Source organism: Danio aesculapii, chromosome 10 (assembly GCF_903798145.1).
Source record: "Danio aesculapii chromosome 10, fDanAes4.1, whole genome shotgun sequence".
NCBI lineage: Eukaryota > Metazoa > Chordata > Actinopteri > Cypriniformes > Danionidae > Danio > Danio aesculapii.
The window spans coordinates 2,350,311-2,372,222 of NC_079444.1; the positions used below are offsets into that span (position 1 = coordinate 2,350,311).

Below are 21,912 nucleotides of genomic sequence, written 5' to 3' on the forward strand. Positions count from 1 at the left end.
GTCTGAGTATTTCAGAAACTGCTGATCTACTGGGATTTTCACGCACAACCATCTCTAGGGTTACAGAGAATGGTCAGACAAAGAGGACATATCCAGTGAGCGGCAGTTCTGTGGGCGCAAATGCCTTGTTGATGCCAGAGGTCAGAGGAGAATGGCCAGACTGGTTCCAGCTGATAGAAAGGCAACAGTAACTCAAATAAGCACTCGTTACAACCGAGGTCTGCAGAAGAGCATCTCTGAACACACAACACGTCCAACCTTGAGGCGGATGGGCTACAGCAGCAGAAGACCACACCGGGTGCCACTCCTGTCAGCTAAGAACAGGAAACTGAGGCTACAATTCACACAGGCTCACCAAAACTGGACAATAGAAGATTGGAGAAACGTTGCCTGGTCTGATGAGTCTCCATTTCTGCTGCCACATTCGGATGGTCAGGTCAGAATTTTGGCGTCAACAACATGAAAGCATGGATCCATCCTGCCTTGTATTAACGGTTTAGGCTGGTGGTGGTGTAATGGTGTGGGGGATATTTTCATGGCACACTTTTGGTCCATTAGTATTAATTGAGCATGGTGTCAACACCACAGCCTACCTGAGTATTGTTGCTGACCATGTCCATCCCTTTATGACCACAGTGTCTCCATCTTCTGATGGCTACTTCCAGCAGGATAACACACCATATCATAAAGTGTGAATGATCTCAGACTGGTTTCTTGAACATGACAATGAGTTCACTGTACTCAAATGGCCTCCACAGTCACCAGAGCTCAATCCAATAGAGCACCTTTGGGATGTGGTGGAACGGGAGATTGACATAATGAATGTGCAGCCGACAAATCTGCAGCAACTGTGTGATGCTATCATGTCAATATGGAGCAAAACCTCTAAGGAATATTTCCAGTATCTTGTTGAATCTCTGCCATGAAGGATTAATGCAGTTCTGAAGGGGGTCCAACCGGGTACAAGTAAGGTGTACCTAATAAAGTGGCCGGTGAGCATATGTTGTTCTGAATGCATTAATAGTATATATTTCATGTGAAGTCTGTATGTATATCGTGCTGCTGTAACAGCTGTCATCAGATGTCGTGTTAATGTAGAGTAAAGTGCTGTGTGTGTCAGAGGTTTGTGTGCACACAGATGGACAGGGCAGCATTACTGTCAGATGATGATGATGATGATGATGCCCTGTCCTGCCCTCAGAGGTGCCATCCTACATTCAGCCTTGACATAGACCCATTAACCAGCACAGTGTGTGTGTGTGTGAGAAAGAGAGTGTGCGAGTGTGTGTGTATTTGTCGGTGTGTGTTTGTTTGCATTTGTGTGTGTGCTTTTGCGAGCGTTTGAGTGTGTGTGTGTGTTTGTGAATTTAGGTGTGCGTTTTGATTTGTGTGTGCGTGTTTGTGTGAGTGCGTGTCTGCTTGTGTGATTGTATGTGTTTGTGTGTTTCTTTCACTTTAGTGAGTGTGTATTTGAGTTTCTTTGGATTTGTGTGTGTGTGTGTGTGTGTGTGTGTGTGTGTGTGTGTGTGCGTGTGTGTGTGTGTGTTTGCGCGCGCTGAGTGCTTTCCATCGGATTGCCCTGCACCGTCTCTCACCCGAGGGCCACGATGCCATTAGCACACGCCACTCGTCAGCCACGCGTGTGCCATGAGAGCGTCCGACATACACACACACACACACCAATGATCAATGGCAGCAGTCCTGAACCTGGAGACCTGAAAGTGTGACGTAAAACACACCACCAAAAACCATGGAGGAGCAGAAGTAATGGACATGTGTCACCGCTAACCTGTTTGCTTAATGAGGCATGACTAGAATTAGCAACACAAGTCCCCAATGGAAAATCCGCTCCATCTTTCCTCGTGAGCCTGGAGTAAAACACACACACACATCAGGCTCTGCAGGCATTATTTTGGTTGTGTTTGTCAAACTGTGAAATGTGTGTGTCTGAATGAAGAGTCAATAAGAGCGTGCTGTGGGGCATCTGAGGAGTGTAGTATTACTGTTAGTGTTGCCAAACCATTGATCGTGTCCAAAACAACAGTTTGTGCATATGTGTATATATATTATATATTTATATAGGTAATAATATATTTTGGTAAAATAACCAAAACCTTCACATATATATTTATAATATTATAAGATTTAGATTAGAAATAAATATTTAGCATGTATGTATTTACACACACACACACACACACACACACACACACACACACACACACACACACACACACACACAATTATTATACTAATATATATATATATACACACACACAATTATTATACTTATATATATATATACACACACACACAATTATTATACTAATATATATATATACACACACACACACACACACACACAATTATTATACTAATATATATATATACACACACACAATTATTATACTAATATATATATATACACACACACAATTATTATACTAATATATGTATATATATATATATATATATATATATATATATATATATATATATATATATATATATATATATATATATATATATACATATACATACATACACACACACAATTATTATACATATATATACATATATATATATATATATATATATATATATATATATATAAAGATATAAATAAAGATATAAATGTAAATATCCATGCAAAAAAGTTTTATGTAGTTTTGTTTTTATTTATTTATTTTTTATTGTATACGTAACACACACAATCGTGATTAATCTTTGCCCAGCATTGGAATAAATAGAAACTAATAATTTTCACTTCAACTGTACATTATGTAAATACAAGCTATATTTTGGATGTGATGAATGGCGATGAATCTTTTGACAGCACTAGTTCCTGTATTTAAATTACACTGAACTGAACTATACTGAACTTCAACTCTCAAAACATGACTGGAGCAGTTTCAGTTCACTACAACTTCTATGTTAAGCTGCTTTGACACAACCTACATTGTAAAAGCGCTGTAGAAATGAAGATGAATTGAATTGAACCGTGATTGTGTTGTGTTATTGACGCTGAGACTCTGTTTCTTGTAGCTCACGCTCTGCCCATGTTTCGTGAGGCCCGGCAGCGCAGCACCAGGAAACAGCTGGAGAAAGACAGACTGGATCCACTCAAATCCCACAAACCCGAGCCGCCGGTGTCTGGTCCAGGTAAAGCAGATCTCTTCACCTCACATGAACACAGTCCACTCTTTCTGTACACACACAGCATGTTAGATGCACACAAGCTGTTTACAATGCAACATAAATGACCCAATCCAGTGTTGCAGCTATATTTCGAGCATTTTCAACTCATTTTCTTTGAACTGGAATTAGAGTAAACTGAATACGTTATTCGTGTAAATGAATGCTTAAATGTCATAGGCAACATTTCTGTTGCTAATTGTTGTTTAAACTACTGTTATACTTTTTAAACCAGTAACAGAGTTGACAATAGCTATGTTTCCATCCACCTATTTTTATGCGCATTTTGCATATGCGCAAAAAAAATGGTTGATGGAAACGCCATGATGCGCATAAAAAAACTACGATGGAAGCATATTTACCGCACAAATTTCAGTATTTGCATTAAAAAAGGTCATGTGATTTTGTTAATATGAGATCATAAGATAAGATAAGTGATCATGTGATGATGAGAATGTGCGTAAATGGACAAACCAGCAGGCTAAGAACACTGTAAACCATCTGAACTGTTGTTTTGGTAATTCTAAAACGCCTTACCGTTTAAGTATTAGTGTTATTATATTATTAATGACCTCCAGAATCAAGAGCGTCTGTGCTCCGCGTCTGACACCTTTAAACAACACCGCGCGTTCACTTCGTGTCAGGATTGCCTTCTGAGGCGCAAGTCGTTTATTAGATGAAGAAAAGATTGACGCAGCTTTTCCTACCGCAGCAAATTCATTTTTTACTGTTGATATTTGCCGCCAGTTAATCAGGAAGTGACGATTTTGTTCGCTTTTACTCGTTGAATGGAAACGCTGCTTTATTCGCACGTCTTTATGCGATAATTCAGTTTTGCACATAAAGTTCATTCGCATTTTTGGATGGAAACATAGCTAGTAACAGAGTTGACGATAACAGAATTGATGATAACAGAGTTGACTGACGGTAGCAGAGTTGACACTTACAGAGTTGACAGATGTAGCAGAGTTGACGGTGACACGGTTGACAGTAACAGAGTTGACCATAACAGAGTTTACACTAACAGAGTTGACAGACAGTAACAGAGTGGACAGTGACACTGTTGACACTAACAGTTGACAGACAGTAATAGGTTTGACACTAACAGAGTTGACAGACAGTAACAAAGTTGACACTGACAGAGTTCACAGACAGTAACATAACTGACACTAACAGAGTTGACAGACAGTAACAAAGTTGACACTGACAGAGTTCACAGACAGTAACATAACTGACACTAACAGAGCTGACAGACAGTAACAGAGTTGATGATAACAGAGTTGACTGATGGGAGCAGGGTTGACACTTACAGAATTGACACTAACAGAGTTGACAGACGTAATGGAGTCGGCAGTAACAGAGTTGATGGTGACACAGTTGACAGTAACAGAACAGACAGTAACAAAGTGGACACTAACAGAACTGACAGATGGTAACGGAGTCGACAGACAGTAGTAGACTTGACAGACAGTAACAGAGTTGATGGTGACACAGTTGACAGTAACAAAATTCACCATAACAGGGTTGACGCTAGCAGAGTTTACAGACAGTAACAGAGTTGACACTAATGATCTTGACAGATTATAACAGTTGACAGACGATTGCAGAGTTGACACAAGCAGAGTTGACAGACAGTAACAGAGTTGATACTAACAGTTGACAGTGACAGAGTTAACAGACAGTAACAGAGTTGACACTAACAGTTGACAGTGACAGAGTTGATAGACAGTAACAGGTTGATAGACATTAACAGAGTTGACACTGACAGACGGTAACAGAGTTGACGGTGACACGGTTGACAGACAGTAACAGAGCTGACACTAACAGAGTTGACAGACAGTAACAGAGTTGACACTAACAGAGTTGACAGACAGTAGAGTTGACAGACAGTAACAGAGTTGACACTAACAGAGTTGACAGACAGTAGAGTTGACAGACAGTAACAGAGTTGACACTAACAGTTGACAGTGAGAGAGTTAACAGACAGTAACAGAGTTGACACTAACAGAGTTGACAGACAGTAGAGTTGACAGACAGTAACAGAGTTGACACTAACAGAGTTGACAGACAGTAGAGTTGACAGACAGTAACAGAGTTGACACTAACAGTTGACAGTGAGAGAGTTAACAGACAGTAACAGAGTTGACACTAACAGAGTTGACAGACAGTAGAGTTGACAGACAGTAACAGAGTTGACACTAACAGAGTTGACAGACAGTAGAGTTGACAGACAGTAACAGGGTTGACACTAACAGTTGACAGTGAGAGAGTTAACAGACAGTAACAGAGTTGACACTAACAGAGTTGACAGACAGTAGAGTTGACAGACAGTAACAGAGTTGACACTAACAGAGTTGACAGTGACAGAGTTAACAGACAGTAACAGGGTTGACACTAACAGTTGACAGTGACAGAGTTGACAGACAGTAACAGGTTGATAGACATTAACAGAGTTGACACTGACAGACGGTAACAGAGTTGACGGTGACACGGTTGACAGTAACAAAATTGACCATAACAGAGTTGACGCTACCAGAGTTGACAGACAGTAACAGAGTTGACACTAACAGAGTTGACAGACAGTAGAGTTGACAGACAGTAACAGAGTTGACACTAACAGTTGACAGTGACAGAGTTAACAGACAGTAACAGAGTTGACAGATGATAGCAGAGTTGACACTAACAGAGTTGACAGACAATAGAGTTGACAGACACTAACAGAGTTGACAGATGATAGCAGAGTTGACACTAACAGAGTTGAGTGTTGAGTAACAGAGTTGACTAACACAGTTACTATCACAGTAATGTAACAATAGTAATTTTTGAATGAATATTCATACTATTAATTAAATTACCCATTAAATTGCATTTGATTAACACCTACCCTTACCCCAACTCTAAACCCTCAGAGTAGCATTAAAATTGTTGTTATTTTTGTACAGTGTCACAAAAATGATGTTATATTGATGTGTGTATCCACAGCTGTATCCCTTCTAGACTTTACCTGGAGAAATAGTGTTTTCTTAGGGTTAAACCCATCCTGTGAGGAACAATTTGTTAAAAACGGACCTTTTTCTTTATATTAAAACATGTTGTGTGTGTGTGTGTGTGCATTCAGTGCTCTACTGCAGACTCCAGTAAACACTGAGCTCCATTACAGTAAAGTCCTGGCAGAGGATCAGCTCTGGCCGTCTGTGTTTTACTCAGTGCAGGATATCAGTCTGTTTAATCCCAGTATAAATACATGCAGGAGGCTTTCTGTGTTTCTGTCTACTGGTTTAGGTGCTTTGTGAGACTCCAGGTTTTTTAGATTCATCTCAAAATCTTCTTTAAAGTTCTACTGAAGCAAAAAAAGGCACCTATGCCTGTGGGTGAGTAAATTATCAGGAAATGTACAATTATGGTTGAACAATCGCTGTAAGGATGTGTATGAGCTAGTGTGTTACAAAACAATGACAACATTTCTTTTAGAGGATGTAAATATTACATACACTCTTCGCACTCATACACACACTCTAACAAACTCTTCGCACTCATACACACACTCTAACAAACTCTTCGCACTCATACACACACTCTAACAATCTCTTCGCACTCATACACACTCTTCGCACTCATACACACACTCTAACAAACTCTTCGCACTCATACACACACTCTAAGAATCTCTTCGCACTCATACACACTCTTTGCATTCATACACACACTCTAAGAATCTCTTCGCACTCATACACACACTCTAACAAACTCTTCGCACTCATACACACTCTTTGCATTCATACACACACTCTAACAAACTCTTCGCACTCATACACACACTCTAAGAATCTCTTTGCATTCATACACACACTCTAACAAACTCTTCGCACTCATACACACACTCTAACAATCTCTTTGCATTCATACACACACTCTAACAAACTCTTCGCACTCATACACACACTCTAACAATCTCTTCGCACTCTTACACACTCTTTGCACTCATACACACACTCTAACAAACTCTTCGCACTCATACACACACTCTAACAAACTCTTCGCACTCACACACACACTCTAACAAACTCTTCGCACTCATACACACACTCTAACAATCTCTTCGCACTCTTACACACTCTTTGCACTCATACACACACTCTAACAAACTCTTCGCACTCATACACACACTCTAAGAATCTCTTTGCACTCATACACACACTCTAACAAACTCTTCGCACTCATACACACACTCTAACAAACTCTTCGCACTCATACACACACTAACAATCTCTTCGCACTCATACACACTCTTAGCACTTATACACACACACACACACACGCACACACACACTTTTCACATTCATACACACTCATCCAACTCATCCACACTTATACACACTCTTAAGACTCTTTAATAGTGCACTACAGAGGGAGAAGCCATAAGTAGTGGTGTCTGAAACTGTAATGGACGTTCCATAGACTGTAAAAGATATAGACGTAGTATACTTTGCCCATAGGTTTCTGAAGAGCGCAAATGAAGCTACAAGTGTAGCAAGGCCAACCATCTCCATTTTATTTGTGTGTCCGGGGGTGACCAAATAAAGGCGGAGCGACAGATGCCTGCTAGCATTTTGCTTAGACGGGCTTTTCTTTGGGAGAAACGCTTAATAGTTCATTATCGGCGACTCGTCTGTGTTCTGACCACATGTGCTTGGTTGTACACTATATCAGTAAAGTGTTTAGTCTTTTAAAAACACTGCTGTAATACATTGAGCCTCTAAAGCCACTTGTTTTTATGACGATTTTCTACAGGAGGAAAACGTAAATTACTTCCAAACACTTAAAATATGTTAGTAAATGTGTGGACTGTGTTAGTAAATGCAGGACTATTGATGAAATCTATGCATAACAACGTTTCAGACGACGGTTTTATAGCCTACAGCTAATCAATTCAATTCAATTCATCTTTATTTGTATCGCGCTAGTGTAGTTCAGTTTTCAGTGTTTAAGTTCAGAACTACTAGCGCCGATCTAAAGGACGGATAGTTCCATGCTAAATGAATAATTTCTCCACCCCAAAGGACAGATAGTTCACCCTATATGGATAATAGCCACGCCCTAAAAGACCGATAGCCCCACCCCAAAGGACTGATAGCCCCACCTTAAATGAATTAAAGCCCCGCCCTAAAGGACTGATAGCCCCGCCCTAAATGAACAATAGCGCTGCCCTAAATGAACAATAGCTCCGCCCTAAAGGACCGATAGCTTCACCCTAAAGAACTAATATCCCTACACTAAAGTGTAATAATAATAATAAGTCTAATCTGTCAGATTCTGGAGTGCATTACAGCTCTAAAGAAAAATATAAATGATAATGATCTTAAATAAAACAAATACATTTATAGAGATGGTGTATAAGTATAGAATTTCACTCACCTGGGAAATAAAGCCCACTTGAATGTTTTGCAAGAACTATTAAGTACACAAAGCATGCCATATTGTCTGATAATTGTGGGAAATAATTCCAAAAGGGAGTCGACTGTGTAAAGCCACATAAAACAAAACAAAAATACGATGTATTTACAGAGTTCAGCAGCTAATCAGCCGGAATCAGCTGAGGTGAGGGCGACCAGTGAGACCTAGCTGTCACTCAAGTGGCCACGCCCTTAATTATGCAGACTTAATATAAATGAAACGGATGAGTTATAAAAAAACCACCCCCTCACAGTTGTCATGAAGGGTAATATTAGCTATATACACCCAAATCGTTTTTTGTACCAGGCTGTAAACACCTTTTTTCTGCTGTAAAGTTGGCCATTTTAACAGTGGGGTCGATAGAAATGTGCTCTCTTATGGATCCAGGCCTAGCCGAATTTCTATGAATTGCAGTTTCACTTCCATTTGTGCTTCACAAGGGATAGTGGGAGGTTGCCGCTTGGCTTGAGCTCAACCACTCTCACTGGCGAAGCTGTGAGAAAAATGAAATGCTATTAGCTGTTTTTAATAAAGGGGAGGGGCTACTTTATGTCCCATCCTGTCCCGCCCATGTTTCAGTTGAAATTGTCAAATTTCTAAGCACTTCATGAGGTCTGTTGACATTCACAATTGTCCACCATTTTGCTATATGAGTTGGGTTCATGGGTAGGGTTGGTAGGGTCGTTTATTAAGCATTGTTTACTGTATAAAATGTATTAAAAATGTATTGACCATGTTCTGCAATGCAGAAGTGCGCTTGTTTTTAAACTTCCAATGTAGTTGCCTGTTGGAGAAATGACTAGGAATAATAAATGGCAGAAAACCGTCAAACTACTTGCTCTACAAACTACTGTGTTCATGACTAGATATATAAGGGGGAATAATATAATTAGAAAATATCAGTTTGCAGCATAACGAGCTGATTTTAGCATCTAAAAATCAATGGAAGTGAACTTCTACATGAAGAATAAAGTCTATAGAGTGTCCTCGTAAATCACCGAACTAACATGTGTGTGTGTTTGTTCTGGGACAGGTCGAGGTGGTCGTGTTGCAGCTCATGGCGGGACTTTGTCGTCCTTCATCGTCAAAAACATCGCCCTGGACAAAACCGACGACAGCAACCCACGAGAGGCCATCCTGCGTCATGCCAAAGAGGCAGCAGACAACCCATACTGGGTCGCCCCGGCCTATAAAAAGTAAGACACAGAGCAGAGGCGCGAATGTTAGCTTAAAGTGACAGATAGACGAGCGCTGGTCCCGAATGAGCTGCAGCACACGTCACTGTTTCTGCTGCTGCTGCACAAACCTGTCTGTTTACATCAAGATCCTTCAGCTTTATACACACACACACACACACACACACAGTGTTTGCAGTTTCAGAGACATTCTTACATTCACATTTATGTAAGTGTTTTTCTTTTTAACTTGAGGTTAATCTTAACAAATGCTTAATTAATTGGATCCTGATAGATTTAGTTAAAGTAGTAAGCATACAGATATAATTTTATAATATTTGATAAAATTTTATATAATTATATAATATAATTTAAAAAAATCTCCCTATCCATCCATCAACTCATCCACTCATCCATGCATTCATTCATTCATCAATCAATCTATTTACCCATCCATCCAATCATCCATCTATCCAATCATTTATCTATCCATCCATCCATCCATCTATCCACTCGTCCATCCGTTCATTTATTCATCCATCCACTTATCCATTCATCTATCCATCCATCAAGTCATCCACTCATCCATCTATCCATCCACTCATCTATCCATTCATCTATCCATCTATCCATCTCTCCATCTATCCATCCACTCACCCATCCATTTATTCATTCATCCATCTATCCATCCATTCACTCATCCATCCATCCACTCATCCACCCACTTATCCATCCATCCACTCATCAACCCACTTATCCATCCATCCACTTATCCATCCACTCATAAATCCATCCCCTTATTAATCCATCCATTCAAACACACACCCATCTACTCATCCATCCACCTATTCATCCATCCACTTACCCATCCATCCACTCATCCATCCATCCACTCATCTATTCATCCATCCACTACTCATCCATCCATCCACTCATTCATCCGTCCACTCATCCATCCATCCACCCATCCATCCACTCATCCATCCACTCATCCATCCACTCATCCATCTATTCACCCACTCATCCATCCATTCATCCATCCATCCATCCACTCATCCATCAACTCATTCACCTATTAATTCATCCATCCATCCATTCATCCATCCGTTCACCCATCCATCCACTCATCCATCCATTTATCCATCCACTCATTCATCCATCCACTTATCCATTCATCCATCCATCCACCCATTCATTCATTCATTCATTCATTCATTCATCCACTCACCCTTCCATTCATTCATTCATCCATCTATCCATCCATCCATTCACTCATCCATCCATCCATCCATCCATCTGTTCATCCACCCACCCACCCACTTATCCATCCATCCTCTCATCCGTCCATCCATCCACTCATCCATCCATCCATCCGTCCACTCTCTCGTTCATCTACTCATCCATCCATCTATCTATCCATTCCCTCATCCATCCATCAACCCACTCATCCATCTAACCACTTGGGGTTATGGGTGTTGCAGACAAAAGTGAGGACTTTATGGACTCTACGCCTCTATTGACGCGCCGGCCCTGTATATATGTGCATGTGTGTGTGTGTGTGTGCGCGCGCATGTGTGTGATTATGCACATGTATATGTGTTTCTGTGACATATCAGGATATAAATGTGTATAATGTCATGGGTATGACACCGATATTACAGGAGAAGGTGACTTATGATATTATTGTACTGACTTCCTCAGTGTACTGACTGATATCACCATTTTCCGAAAGACTTCAAAATTAAACAACATATTTTTTAAGAAAGTCAAACTGCACACAATAGGGTTAAGTGTAGGAGATAAAACACAGTTTATATATTATAAAAACAACGGAAAGCTATGGAATGTCCCCACAATTCACAAAAACAAACCTGTGTGTGTGTAATATTTTCCATTTTAGCTCTCACTTTGAGTTTTGTTGAGCTATTATTAGTGGTACTCCAGTAGTCACTGAAGCACAAGTGTATTTATAATCAGCGCTTCTCACATCTGCCATATTGAACGTTTTCCCTCGCACTGATGTCTTCTGGGATTGTCTGGTGTCTGTCTGTGACGCGGCTTCATCATTCAGCCGTTGTGGGGTAGCATCTGACAGCTGGCAGGTGCACAGGCGTGGCTGGAGATCAGGTGTGACAGAGCGGGTCACATGACACCCGTGTGTCACACCTGAACATTCACACCTCGGCTCGCAGATGCATTAATGTTTCAGCCACAGCTCACGTTACACACACTCACGAGTGAAGCGGCACCGTCCCAAAATAACAAACACACTGACCCCCAAAACCGCGTCAGCTCCCAATGCTTACAAAAAAACTTCTCTGTAATTCAATTCATCTATTTCTCCAGCGCTTCTGCAATGTAGATTGTGTCTAAGCAGCTTCACATAGAAGATCATAGTGAATTGAAACTGTATCAGTCCAGTTTCCAGACTTTAAGTTCAGTTTAGCTCAGTTCAGTGTGGTTTAATATTCACTGCTGAGAGTCCAAACACTGAAGAGCAAATCCATCGATGCGCAGCTCCACAAGTCCCAAACCAAGCAAGCCAGTGGCGCCAGTGGCGAGGAACAAACTTCACCAATTGACCAAAGTGAAGGAAAAGAAACCTTGAGAGAAACCAGGCTCAGTTGGGCACGACTGTGTCTCTTCTGGCCTAACTTCTTGTGCAGAGCTACAGTCTAGGCTCCGGAGGCTGTAGAACGCTTGACGTCCATCGTAAAGAAGCTGAAGGTCAGAGAGGTTACCGGCTGGTGAACAGGCTGGCCCTTCAGGATCAATGCGAAGGCTCATCTGTCACTTACAGGAATCAGTCTCATGTTCTCCACTCCTCCATGACCACCACAGCAGCTGCTCAGGATACGGCCTGGTCCAGGATTATGGAAACCTCAGGAACAATAAAAACAGACTAACATAAGCGCAGATGCCGTTCATAACGTCTTTTGGGAAGTGTTTCCGGCTCCGGTTGCCCTAAATAATGCAGACTAACAATCCTTTAGAGGATTTAGATTTCAACAGCATTTGTGTTTTATGTGTATGCTAATGCTAAGACATGTGTCTTTAATCTAGTTTTTGAACTGACAGAGTGTGTCTGCTTCCTGAACTGTGCGAGGAAGGCTGTTCCGGAGTTTTAAAAAACTGCAGCACTCAAATACCAATAACCAGGCTGTCCTTGGGGTCTTAAAGGTCTCGTGAAATTAAAATCATTTGTTTTAGATGTTACTATCAGTATTGTTAGTTTTTAGGATGTCTATCAGCTAGCGTGCTCCAAAACAGTGACAAAATTCACATTTAGAAGATATCAAACTGGCGCAGTAGGTAGTGCTGTCGCCTCACAGAAAGAAGGTCGCTGGTTCAAGCCCCGGCTGGGTCAGTTGATGTTTCTGTGTGGAGTTTGCAGGCTCTCCCTGCATTTGTGTGGGTTTCCTTCGGGTGCTCCGGTTCCCCCACAGTCCAAACACATGCAGTACAGGTGAATTAGGAAGGCTAAATTGTCCGTAGTGTATGAGTGTGTATGGATGTTTCTCAGAGTGGGTTGCGGCTGGAAGGGCATCCTCTGCGTAAAACACGTGCTGGATAAGTTGGCGGTTCATTCCACTGTGGTGACCCCGGATTAATAAAGGGACTAAGCTGAAAAGAAAATGAATGAATGAAGATATAAAACTGGTATAAACATGTGAAGCTTGTAGTTTGTCACTGCCACCTGAATGGATCAACGGCATACCTGTCAAGATTGGGATGTGAAAATAAGGGATCACCTTGCTAAATCTTGTCATCTGGAGCTGTTTCATTGTAAATAACTTTAGATAAACATTAAAATATGAAAAAGCTGCAAATAAATAAAAGTTCAGCCTATTAAAATTAATAGCTATTATAAAGAAACTGAATCATGTTATCGAATCTCATTAACCTTTGCTTTATTGTATAATTGATTAAAGAGCAGCGAATGAATCTCTATAAATAAATAAATAATAAATAAATAAATAAATACATAAATACATAATAAATAAATAAATAAATAAATAAATAAATAAATAAATAAATAAATAAATAAATACATAAATAAATACATAAATAAATAATAAATAAATAAATAAATAAATAAATAAATAAATAAATAAATAAATAAATAATAAATAAATACATAAATAAATAAATACATAATAAAAATAATAAATAAATAAATAAATAAATAAATAAATAAATAAATAAATAAAAAATAAATAAATAAATAAATAAATAAATAAATAATGAAAATAATAAATAAATAAACAAATAAATAATAAATAAATAAATAAATAAATAAATAAATAAATAAATAAATAAATAAATAAATAATATTTTTATTTTTATTTTGCCCACCGAGCACATAAATACATTTGTGAATTATATATAACGACTATTATTTTCATATTTGTATATTAAAAATTAAACATAAAAAAATTACAAACAACTAAATTTTTTTATATTTTTATTTCTCTTAATTTATTTATTTTTTGCTCTTTTTAAAAACTTTTATTTACAATTTTTTTCACTGACATAAATTTGGGCTACTTTTTTTTTGGACTGTTATTTTAAGTTTGATTAGCTCCAGATTTGGCTCCAGTACTGACTAATCTGATATATAAATGATATGTTATAATATCTATTATTTTATATTTGTTTATTGGTGTAAAAAATCAAAGACAGTCAAGTCTAGCTTTAAACTTTAAATCATTTCTTATCTGCTCCTTTTTGGGATGGCTGTGCTTTGAGGCTTATTATCAGATCAAACCTCCGCGGTCGTTGCCAAAGATACAGTTTCTTTGTTATGATCTTCTTCATACTCCACTGATGGATCGCATCCTGAATTTCTTTTTAACCCAACGCTAAAATAAGATATGAAGTCCCCCAAATTACACTACCTGTCACAGGCCGAGTGATTCCTTAAAGCTTTTCCAACTGGCTGGAATTTTAATGCATGTGGAAGAAGTCCCAGTTTTATGCTCTGTTTACGTGCGCTGGAACCGTATGTGAGATGTGCGTTTGTATTTACATTCTGGCTGTACTGTACGCGTCTCGGTAAAGCGGGAGTGTGTGCTTATACTGCTGAAATATGCTGGCCGATAAGGAGCTGTCAGGAGTTTTATCTGCTCATCTCTCAGTCTTCTGTCGGATGTTTATCAGGAGAAAAACACATGGATCTGTTTTTACTGCACCGCTGGCAGAATCAAATCACGCTAACAAAAGCTGTCTGCAACCGCTGGCGTGTCCAGATCAGAGCCGAACACCAAACACTAGCAGCCCGAATATATAGTGCTCAGGATAAATGAGTACACCCTATTTTAATAATGAATATTTTATCAACTTCTCAGTTAATATGCATAATCTACGGTTGAAGTCAGAGTTATTAGTCCCTCTGTATATTTTTTTTCTGAAATTTCTGTTTAACAGAGAGATTTTTTCAGCACATTTCTAATCATAATAGTTTGACAGCACAGAATATTAGACTAGATATTCTTCAAGATACTAGTATTCAGCTTAAAGTGACATTTAAAGGCTTAACTAGGTTAATTAGGGTAAAGTTAGGGTAATTAGGCAAGTCATCGTATATTGCTTTAAGGGGGCTAATAATATTGCATTTTAAAAAATTTTAATCTGTTTTTATTCTAGCTCAAATAAAACAAATAAGATTTTCTCCAGAAGAAAAAATATTATAGGAAATACTGTGGAAAAATTCCTGATTCTGTTCAACATACTTTCAACGATATGTTGGCACATTTGATCAGAACTGACTAAGGAATCGTGTTTATTTATTAAAATTATATTTTAGTCACCGAACATCTTTATAAATAGAAATATAACACATTTAAATTCATGCAAATTATTGCAAAAGAAGCAAACTACAACATTTCAACAAAAATATCTATTTTTTCTCGATTAAAAACAAATAAATTAAACGATTTTTATTTTAAAAACCAAAAGGATGATGTTTTTCATTGTTTTAAGCAGTTTCTATCACTCTGTTTTGGCCCTGAAAACGATTTTTCAGAAGAGATGCTGAAATGAGCAGAATGAGCTCAGTCAGATCTTTTAGTTTTCACTTGCAACTTTATTAAAACTGCATATAATGTCGTTTAAAACAAAAAGAATAAGGTTTTTTCTTGTTTCAAGCTCTACACATTGACAAAGGTTTCAAAAATACAAGAATAATAAGGTCTAAACTCAAAATAACTTGAAAATAATATTATTAAATACTACAGCAATAACATGTTTGTTTAATCTATATACTTTTCAATGTCCATCAGAAGAGTCACCATCTAGACCAGGCATGGGCAAACTCGATCCTCGAGGGCCGGTGTCCTGCAGAGTTTTGCTCCAACACTAATCAAACACACCTGAACACCCTAATTAGTGTCTTTAAGATCACTAGAAAGCTACAAGCAGGTGTGTTTGATTAGGGTTGGAGCAAAACTATGCAGGGACACCGGCCCTCCAGGATCGAGTTTGCCCATCCCTGATCTAGACCAATTTTTCTCAACACTGGATACGATACCTTGAAAAATATCAAAATAATAACTAATCCATATAATGCTTATACCAGACACGTCAGCAGTCCTTGAGTCCAAAAGGGAATAAATTACAAAGAAAAAAAAAAAGAGAGTTAATATGTATTTATTAGATTAAAAACCTCACCATTTCATGAGTGAGTGCATATTCTGTGCTTCTGAATGGCTGTGTTTACATTTCTGTCGTGTTTTGTCTGGTGCAAACATTACTGCAAATCTCGTCACGTATCGTGTTGTTAGGACACGAGGTTACAATGTGACCTGCTCACCTAATGTTTACGCTCATAATATTTATATTGTTTGCTAATTAATAACCTCATGTGGAACTAAATCGGTCTCATTTTCTGGGTCTGCTCCACCGGAGGTCGCATTTTAGTCATGAATGATTGAATGAAATACGCTGTTTTCCAGCAAGGCAACCCGGGGTGCTGGAATAGAATTGGCTAAACTGGCACTGGACGTGTTAAATGACCAAAACAAAGACAGCCGTTCCAGCACGGAAAACATGTTCAAAACAGAATATCTGACTTCAGCATTGTTTTTCAGATAAACAAACATGTTCACTGCGCATGTTTCTGAATATCTGCAAATATATGATGGTGTTTTTATGCTTTAGAAGAGTCTTACATACTTACAAAACTTTAAAATCTTAATTGTATTATTATTTATTCATCGTCCTACTGGTAAGAAGAGAGAGCTAAACCAGTATTGATACTAACTAAGTAACTAACTAACTGATATTTATTGATATTAAATGATATTTTTGACATCAGTATTACATCATTCAAAATATGAAGGATTTTAATTGGGGCAACATTATCAAAGTGGAACAACACTGCTTTACATGATCACACAGACATTTATTTTGTGGAAAATACAGCAATCAAAATTAGAGAACAGCAATAATTGTGTCATGATGAAAGATTACAACTAATATTCAATAAAGTTCCTGAAGTCAAATATGAGTATTAATTATTGAGGATATTAATATTTGAATATTCAATTAATTTATAGTTTGCTTTGAATTACTTGAGGTCATCACCAGCCTCTCACTAGTACTTTGTTACTAGTTTGTCAGCGTGTGCCAGTGTGTTTAGTGTGTGTGCCAGTGTGTTTAGTGTGTGTGTGTTGTATTTGCCGGTGTGTAATTGTATCTGGTCATTAGAGGAGAGAAGAGCTCACTCTATTACTACAGTAATGACATGAGGACGCTAATAACACAAAGAGCTAATGATCCTGATGCTCTCGTACTCGTGTACACACACACACACATAAACACAGAGTGACATTTGAGCAGGTGTGGTGTGAATCGAGGTCAGCTCTGTTGCGTCTCTCGTGTCGTCTGTCTTCAGGGTTTGTCCAGTTTTTTTTTTCATTCGTTCTCATGTTTTAGGTCGTAAATAATATTAGATGTTTGTAATTTTAGACATATTTTAGGTTTTCTATCAAAACTCTAATTCCTTCTAGGCATATTAGCCTGTTTATTCTGTTTTTGTACTAAAATATGATGCACTTTGAAATAAAGTTACAATTTAGCTGAAATTTTCTGCTGAGCTTCTGCTGGGTCTTAAAATGTCTTCAATTTACTGAAATATTATCTTGCAGGTCTTAAATCCATCTAAAAAAACTTTGAACAAAACCTATTTATTTTAACTTTATTTACCAATCTGTTTCGTTTTGGAATGTTACTGTATGTTGTAAAAGATGTATGCGCACCATCAGGGTTTGCTTGTTTTGACACATTATGTAAAATACGTAGCTAAGAAATAACTCATTATAAAGTTTAAGGATGAGGCAAGTAAACCCAGTCGGACTATTAGAAAAGTTCCTTACTGTTTAGCCCTGTATAAGTCTGAAAAAAGCCTTTAAAATGTCTTAAATTTGACTTGATGAAAGCTGAAGAAACCCAGAAAACAGAGTATAATATATGTTGCCTTGCAGCTGACTGAGATAAGCTCAAACTAATAACTAAAACAATTAATTAGCATTAATAAACAGCCTTTATAATATTCATATCTGGACACTAGGGAGGCCACTTCATGACCGTCTGTGTTTCATCAGCCGTTTTCTTTCTGTAAATAGGATTTCACTGTAATTAGCGGCTCATTATCATGCTGAAAATGAAAACTGTAACTAATTAAGTCCTTTCCAGAAGGAATAGGAGGGAAAATGTAGACCTTAAAAACTTAAATTTGCTTAAATATTGTCTTGTAGGTCTTAAATCGCTTTTAAACAGGTCTTAATTTGTGTATATCCGTGTAAAGCTACCCAATCCATTCACCAACAATCCATCTAAAAAAAAAAAAAACTTGAACTAAACTCTATTTATAGCTCTATTTACCTATATATATATATATATATATATATATATGTATATATATATATATATATATATATATATATATATATATATATATGTATGTTAAAAAATGTATGCATACAACTAGGGTTTGCTTGTTTTGACACATTATTTAAAGTTTAAAATATGTGGCTAAGAAGTAACTAATTATAAAGTTTTTGAATAGTGCAAGTAAACCCAACCAAGCGATTATGAAAAAAATCCTTAGTGTTTAGCCCTGCATAAGTCTGAAATTTCATTCACAATGGTCTTAAAAAGTCTTAAGTTTGACTGTGAATCCTACAGAAACCCTGAAAACAGAGTATAAATGGTGCCTTGCAGCTGACTGAGATAAGTAGAAGTGAAAATGAGTAAGCATTAATAAACAGCCTCTATAATATTCAGGTCTGGACTCTGTGGAGGCCACTTCATGATTGGATGTGAGTGCTTGTTTGTGTATGTCTGTTTGTATTTGTTTGTGTTTGTATATGCCTGTGTGTGTTGCGTTTGTGTATGCCTATGTCTGTCTGTGTGTTTGTCTATGTTTGCGTGTGCCTGTGTGTGTGTGTTTGTGTACTCTTGTGACTCAGTGCCACACAGCAGATGTTGTGTTTTAATCAGCTGTGCTGGACTGAAAGTAGGGAAGTGGATTAATCTGAGCATCATGTTCTTGTTCTTTGTGTGTTTGTCCGTCACAGCTCCATCATTTCTTCTGTCCTCATACAGATGCACGTGTGCTGCAGATGCGTGTGCGTGTATGTGTATTCCATACGTTGTGGGGACCACACAAGTATAGCAATACTATGGGATCAAAATCTTGCCAATTGTTTTGCAGTCGCAGATCTAAAAATAAATGAAGCGTAAAAACAAATTTGACAATGTTTCTTATTCTGAAATGTGTTTTTGTTCATTATAATTTGACATGCAGTGTCAATTTTTAAATTTAGGCTTATTATTTTTAGATCAGCAACAGCCATATAAATGGCTGGTTTGATCCCATACAATACCAGTATATTTTGACCTTGTGGGGACATTTTTTTGGTCGCCATGCATGAGGAAAACGGCTCATAAGTTTGCTGTGAGGGTTGAGTTTAGGGGTAAAGGTAGAGAAAATACAGTATGTACAGTATAAACATCATTATGTCTGTGGGAAGTCTGCATAGAGATGGCTGTAATGTGTGTGTGTACTGGTTTTGGTGGTTTACAAGGACTGTTTTTTGTATAATGACTTGGGTATGATCTAAAACATGGGGTAGGGAACCTATGGCTCTGGAGCCACGTGTGGCTCTGACCAAAAATATGCGGCTCTCCAGCTGTCTCACTTCAATAAAAAATGAAAACTCTCACTAAAAATCAGTTTCCTATTGAAAATACAATTAAAATGATTATTTTTACAGCAAAATGAATTAGAATAAAAGGATGTTTCAACCAATGCGGCACTGTGAATTAACTTGAAACGCGACAGCAAGTTACATTTCTATGGTAACCTTGCGCACGTAAATATAAACAACATCCATGAGTGTTGATGGCGAAAAGAAATAAAAATCTATAAATTATCCTGCTTAATACATGGACGTTCTCAACGTGTGATGCTTCATATACATCCCCAAATGGCTCTTTAAAAAAATGCATTTGGCCAAAAAAATTGAAATGGCTCTTTTGCTGAAAAAAAGGTCCCAGACCCCTGATCTAAAACATATTGGTTAATGTACAGTTTCCGTATTTAGTATTTCCGGTTGTGTATTGCATTATGGGATGTTGATCTCTGCTCTGTCCATTTTTGATGTTGAAAATTCAACTCTAAAGTTTAACAAAGTGACTTTTATTGACGTTTTAGTAGCTTGAGTTTATATAAAACATAATATATAGAGAAATAAGTCTGTAAAATGACAGAAAATGTGCTGCAGTTTGGTACACGGTTTCTGTGGCGGAGTATACAACACCAACCCAGACGATATAGACGATTAAACGTGTCCACTTTTTCAAACGTTTCAAGGTTAAAAGTTGTTGGAGGAAGGATCAAGATCCCATAATGCGATTGAGAAACAGAAAAATAAAAACATGAATCACAAAATGCAGAAAACTGCTGATTTCGGGATATTTTTACTGTAGTTTTACTCTATTACGGTGGTTTATGAGGACATGCTTGATGCTGGTTGCCCAATTTCGTTTTAGTGGAGAGCAGATTTGTTCAACACATTTCTAATCATAATAGTTTTAATAACTCATCTCTAATAACTGATTTATTATATCTTTGCCATGATGACAGTAAATAATATTAGACTAGATATTCTTCAAGATATTTAGCTTAAAGTGACATTTAAAGGCTTAACTAGGTTAATTAGGGTAAAGTTAGGGTAATTTGGCAAGTCATTGTATAATAGTGGTTTGTTCTGGAGACGATCCAAAACAAATATTGCTGAAGCTTAATAATATTGACCTTAAAATGGCTTTAAAACAATTAAAAACTGTTATTATTCTAGCTGAAATAAAACAAATAAGACTGTCTCCAGAAGAAAAAATATTAGAGGAAATACTGTGAAAATTTCCTGAATCTGTTCAACATCATTTGGGAAATATTTGAAAATGAAGAAAAAAATCACAGGAGTGTGAACACCTATGGAGAGTCCTCGTAAACCATCAGAACCAACAAGCATATGTGTGTGTGTGTGATACTGAATGTGTGTTTCTGCGTTCAGGACGCAGCCGAAGCCGTTGTTCGCTGAGGAAGAGGAGGAAGAAGAGGATGACAAAGACGAGCCAGAATGGAAGAAGCGCAAGATCTGAGGAGCTTTTCTGTTCCTGCTTTACTCTGAGTGTGAGTTGTGAAGTAAAACCGACACAGTCACGTCCATCTGGATTCTCTCAAACTTTCCCAACCTTTATTTGGACTCTGTGTGTGGGGAAGGACATCTTTACGTCTCTATAAAAGTCTGTATTGAAGCGGAAGAAATAGAAGATATTGTCGTCATTTTGCTTAAAGTAATTCTTAACTGATTTAGTTCTGCTCGTACTGATCGTCGTCTGCGTTATTATTTTGACTAGTATTTCATTATGCTTTTGGGTAGTATTCACATTAAAAATAAACACCATAGTAGAGTGCGTGTTTCTCGCTTCAGCAAACACTCTGTACTTGCTATTATGGGATGTAAAGCAGAAATGTTTTACATTGACTCAACCTTTAATAAATGATGAGGGATATTTGTTA

General features: G+C 37.7%; 1 protein-coding gene across 1 annotated transcript in view; it reads left to right on the plus strand.

Moving 5' to 3' along the window:
• Positions 1 to 21,912, plus strand: part of LOC130236296 (WD repeat-containing protein 70) — a 110,866-nt gene extending 88,954 nt beyond the window's left edge. Inside the window, exons 16-18 of the mRNA XM_056466967.1 lie at positions 3,046 to 3,162; positions 9,683 to 9,845; positions 21,404 to 21,912. Coding sequence (XP_056322942.1) covers positions 3,046 to 3,162; positions 9,683 to 9,845; positions 21,404 to 21,491 — 368 coding nt within the window. The 3' untranslated portion in view covers positions 21,492 to 21,912. The remainder of the gene's footprint in view (positions 1 to 3,045; positions 3,163 to 9,682; positions 9,846 to 21,403) is intronic.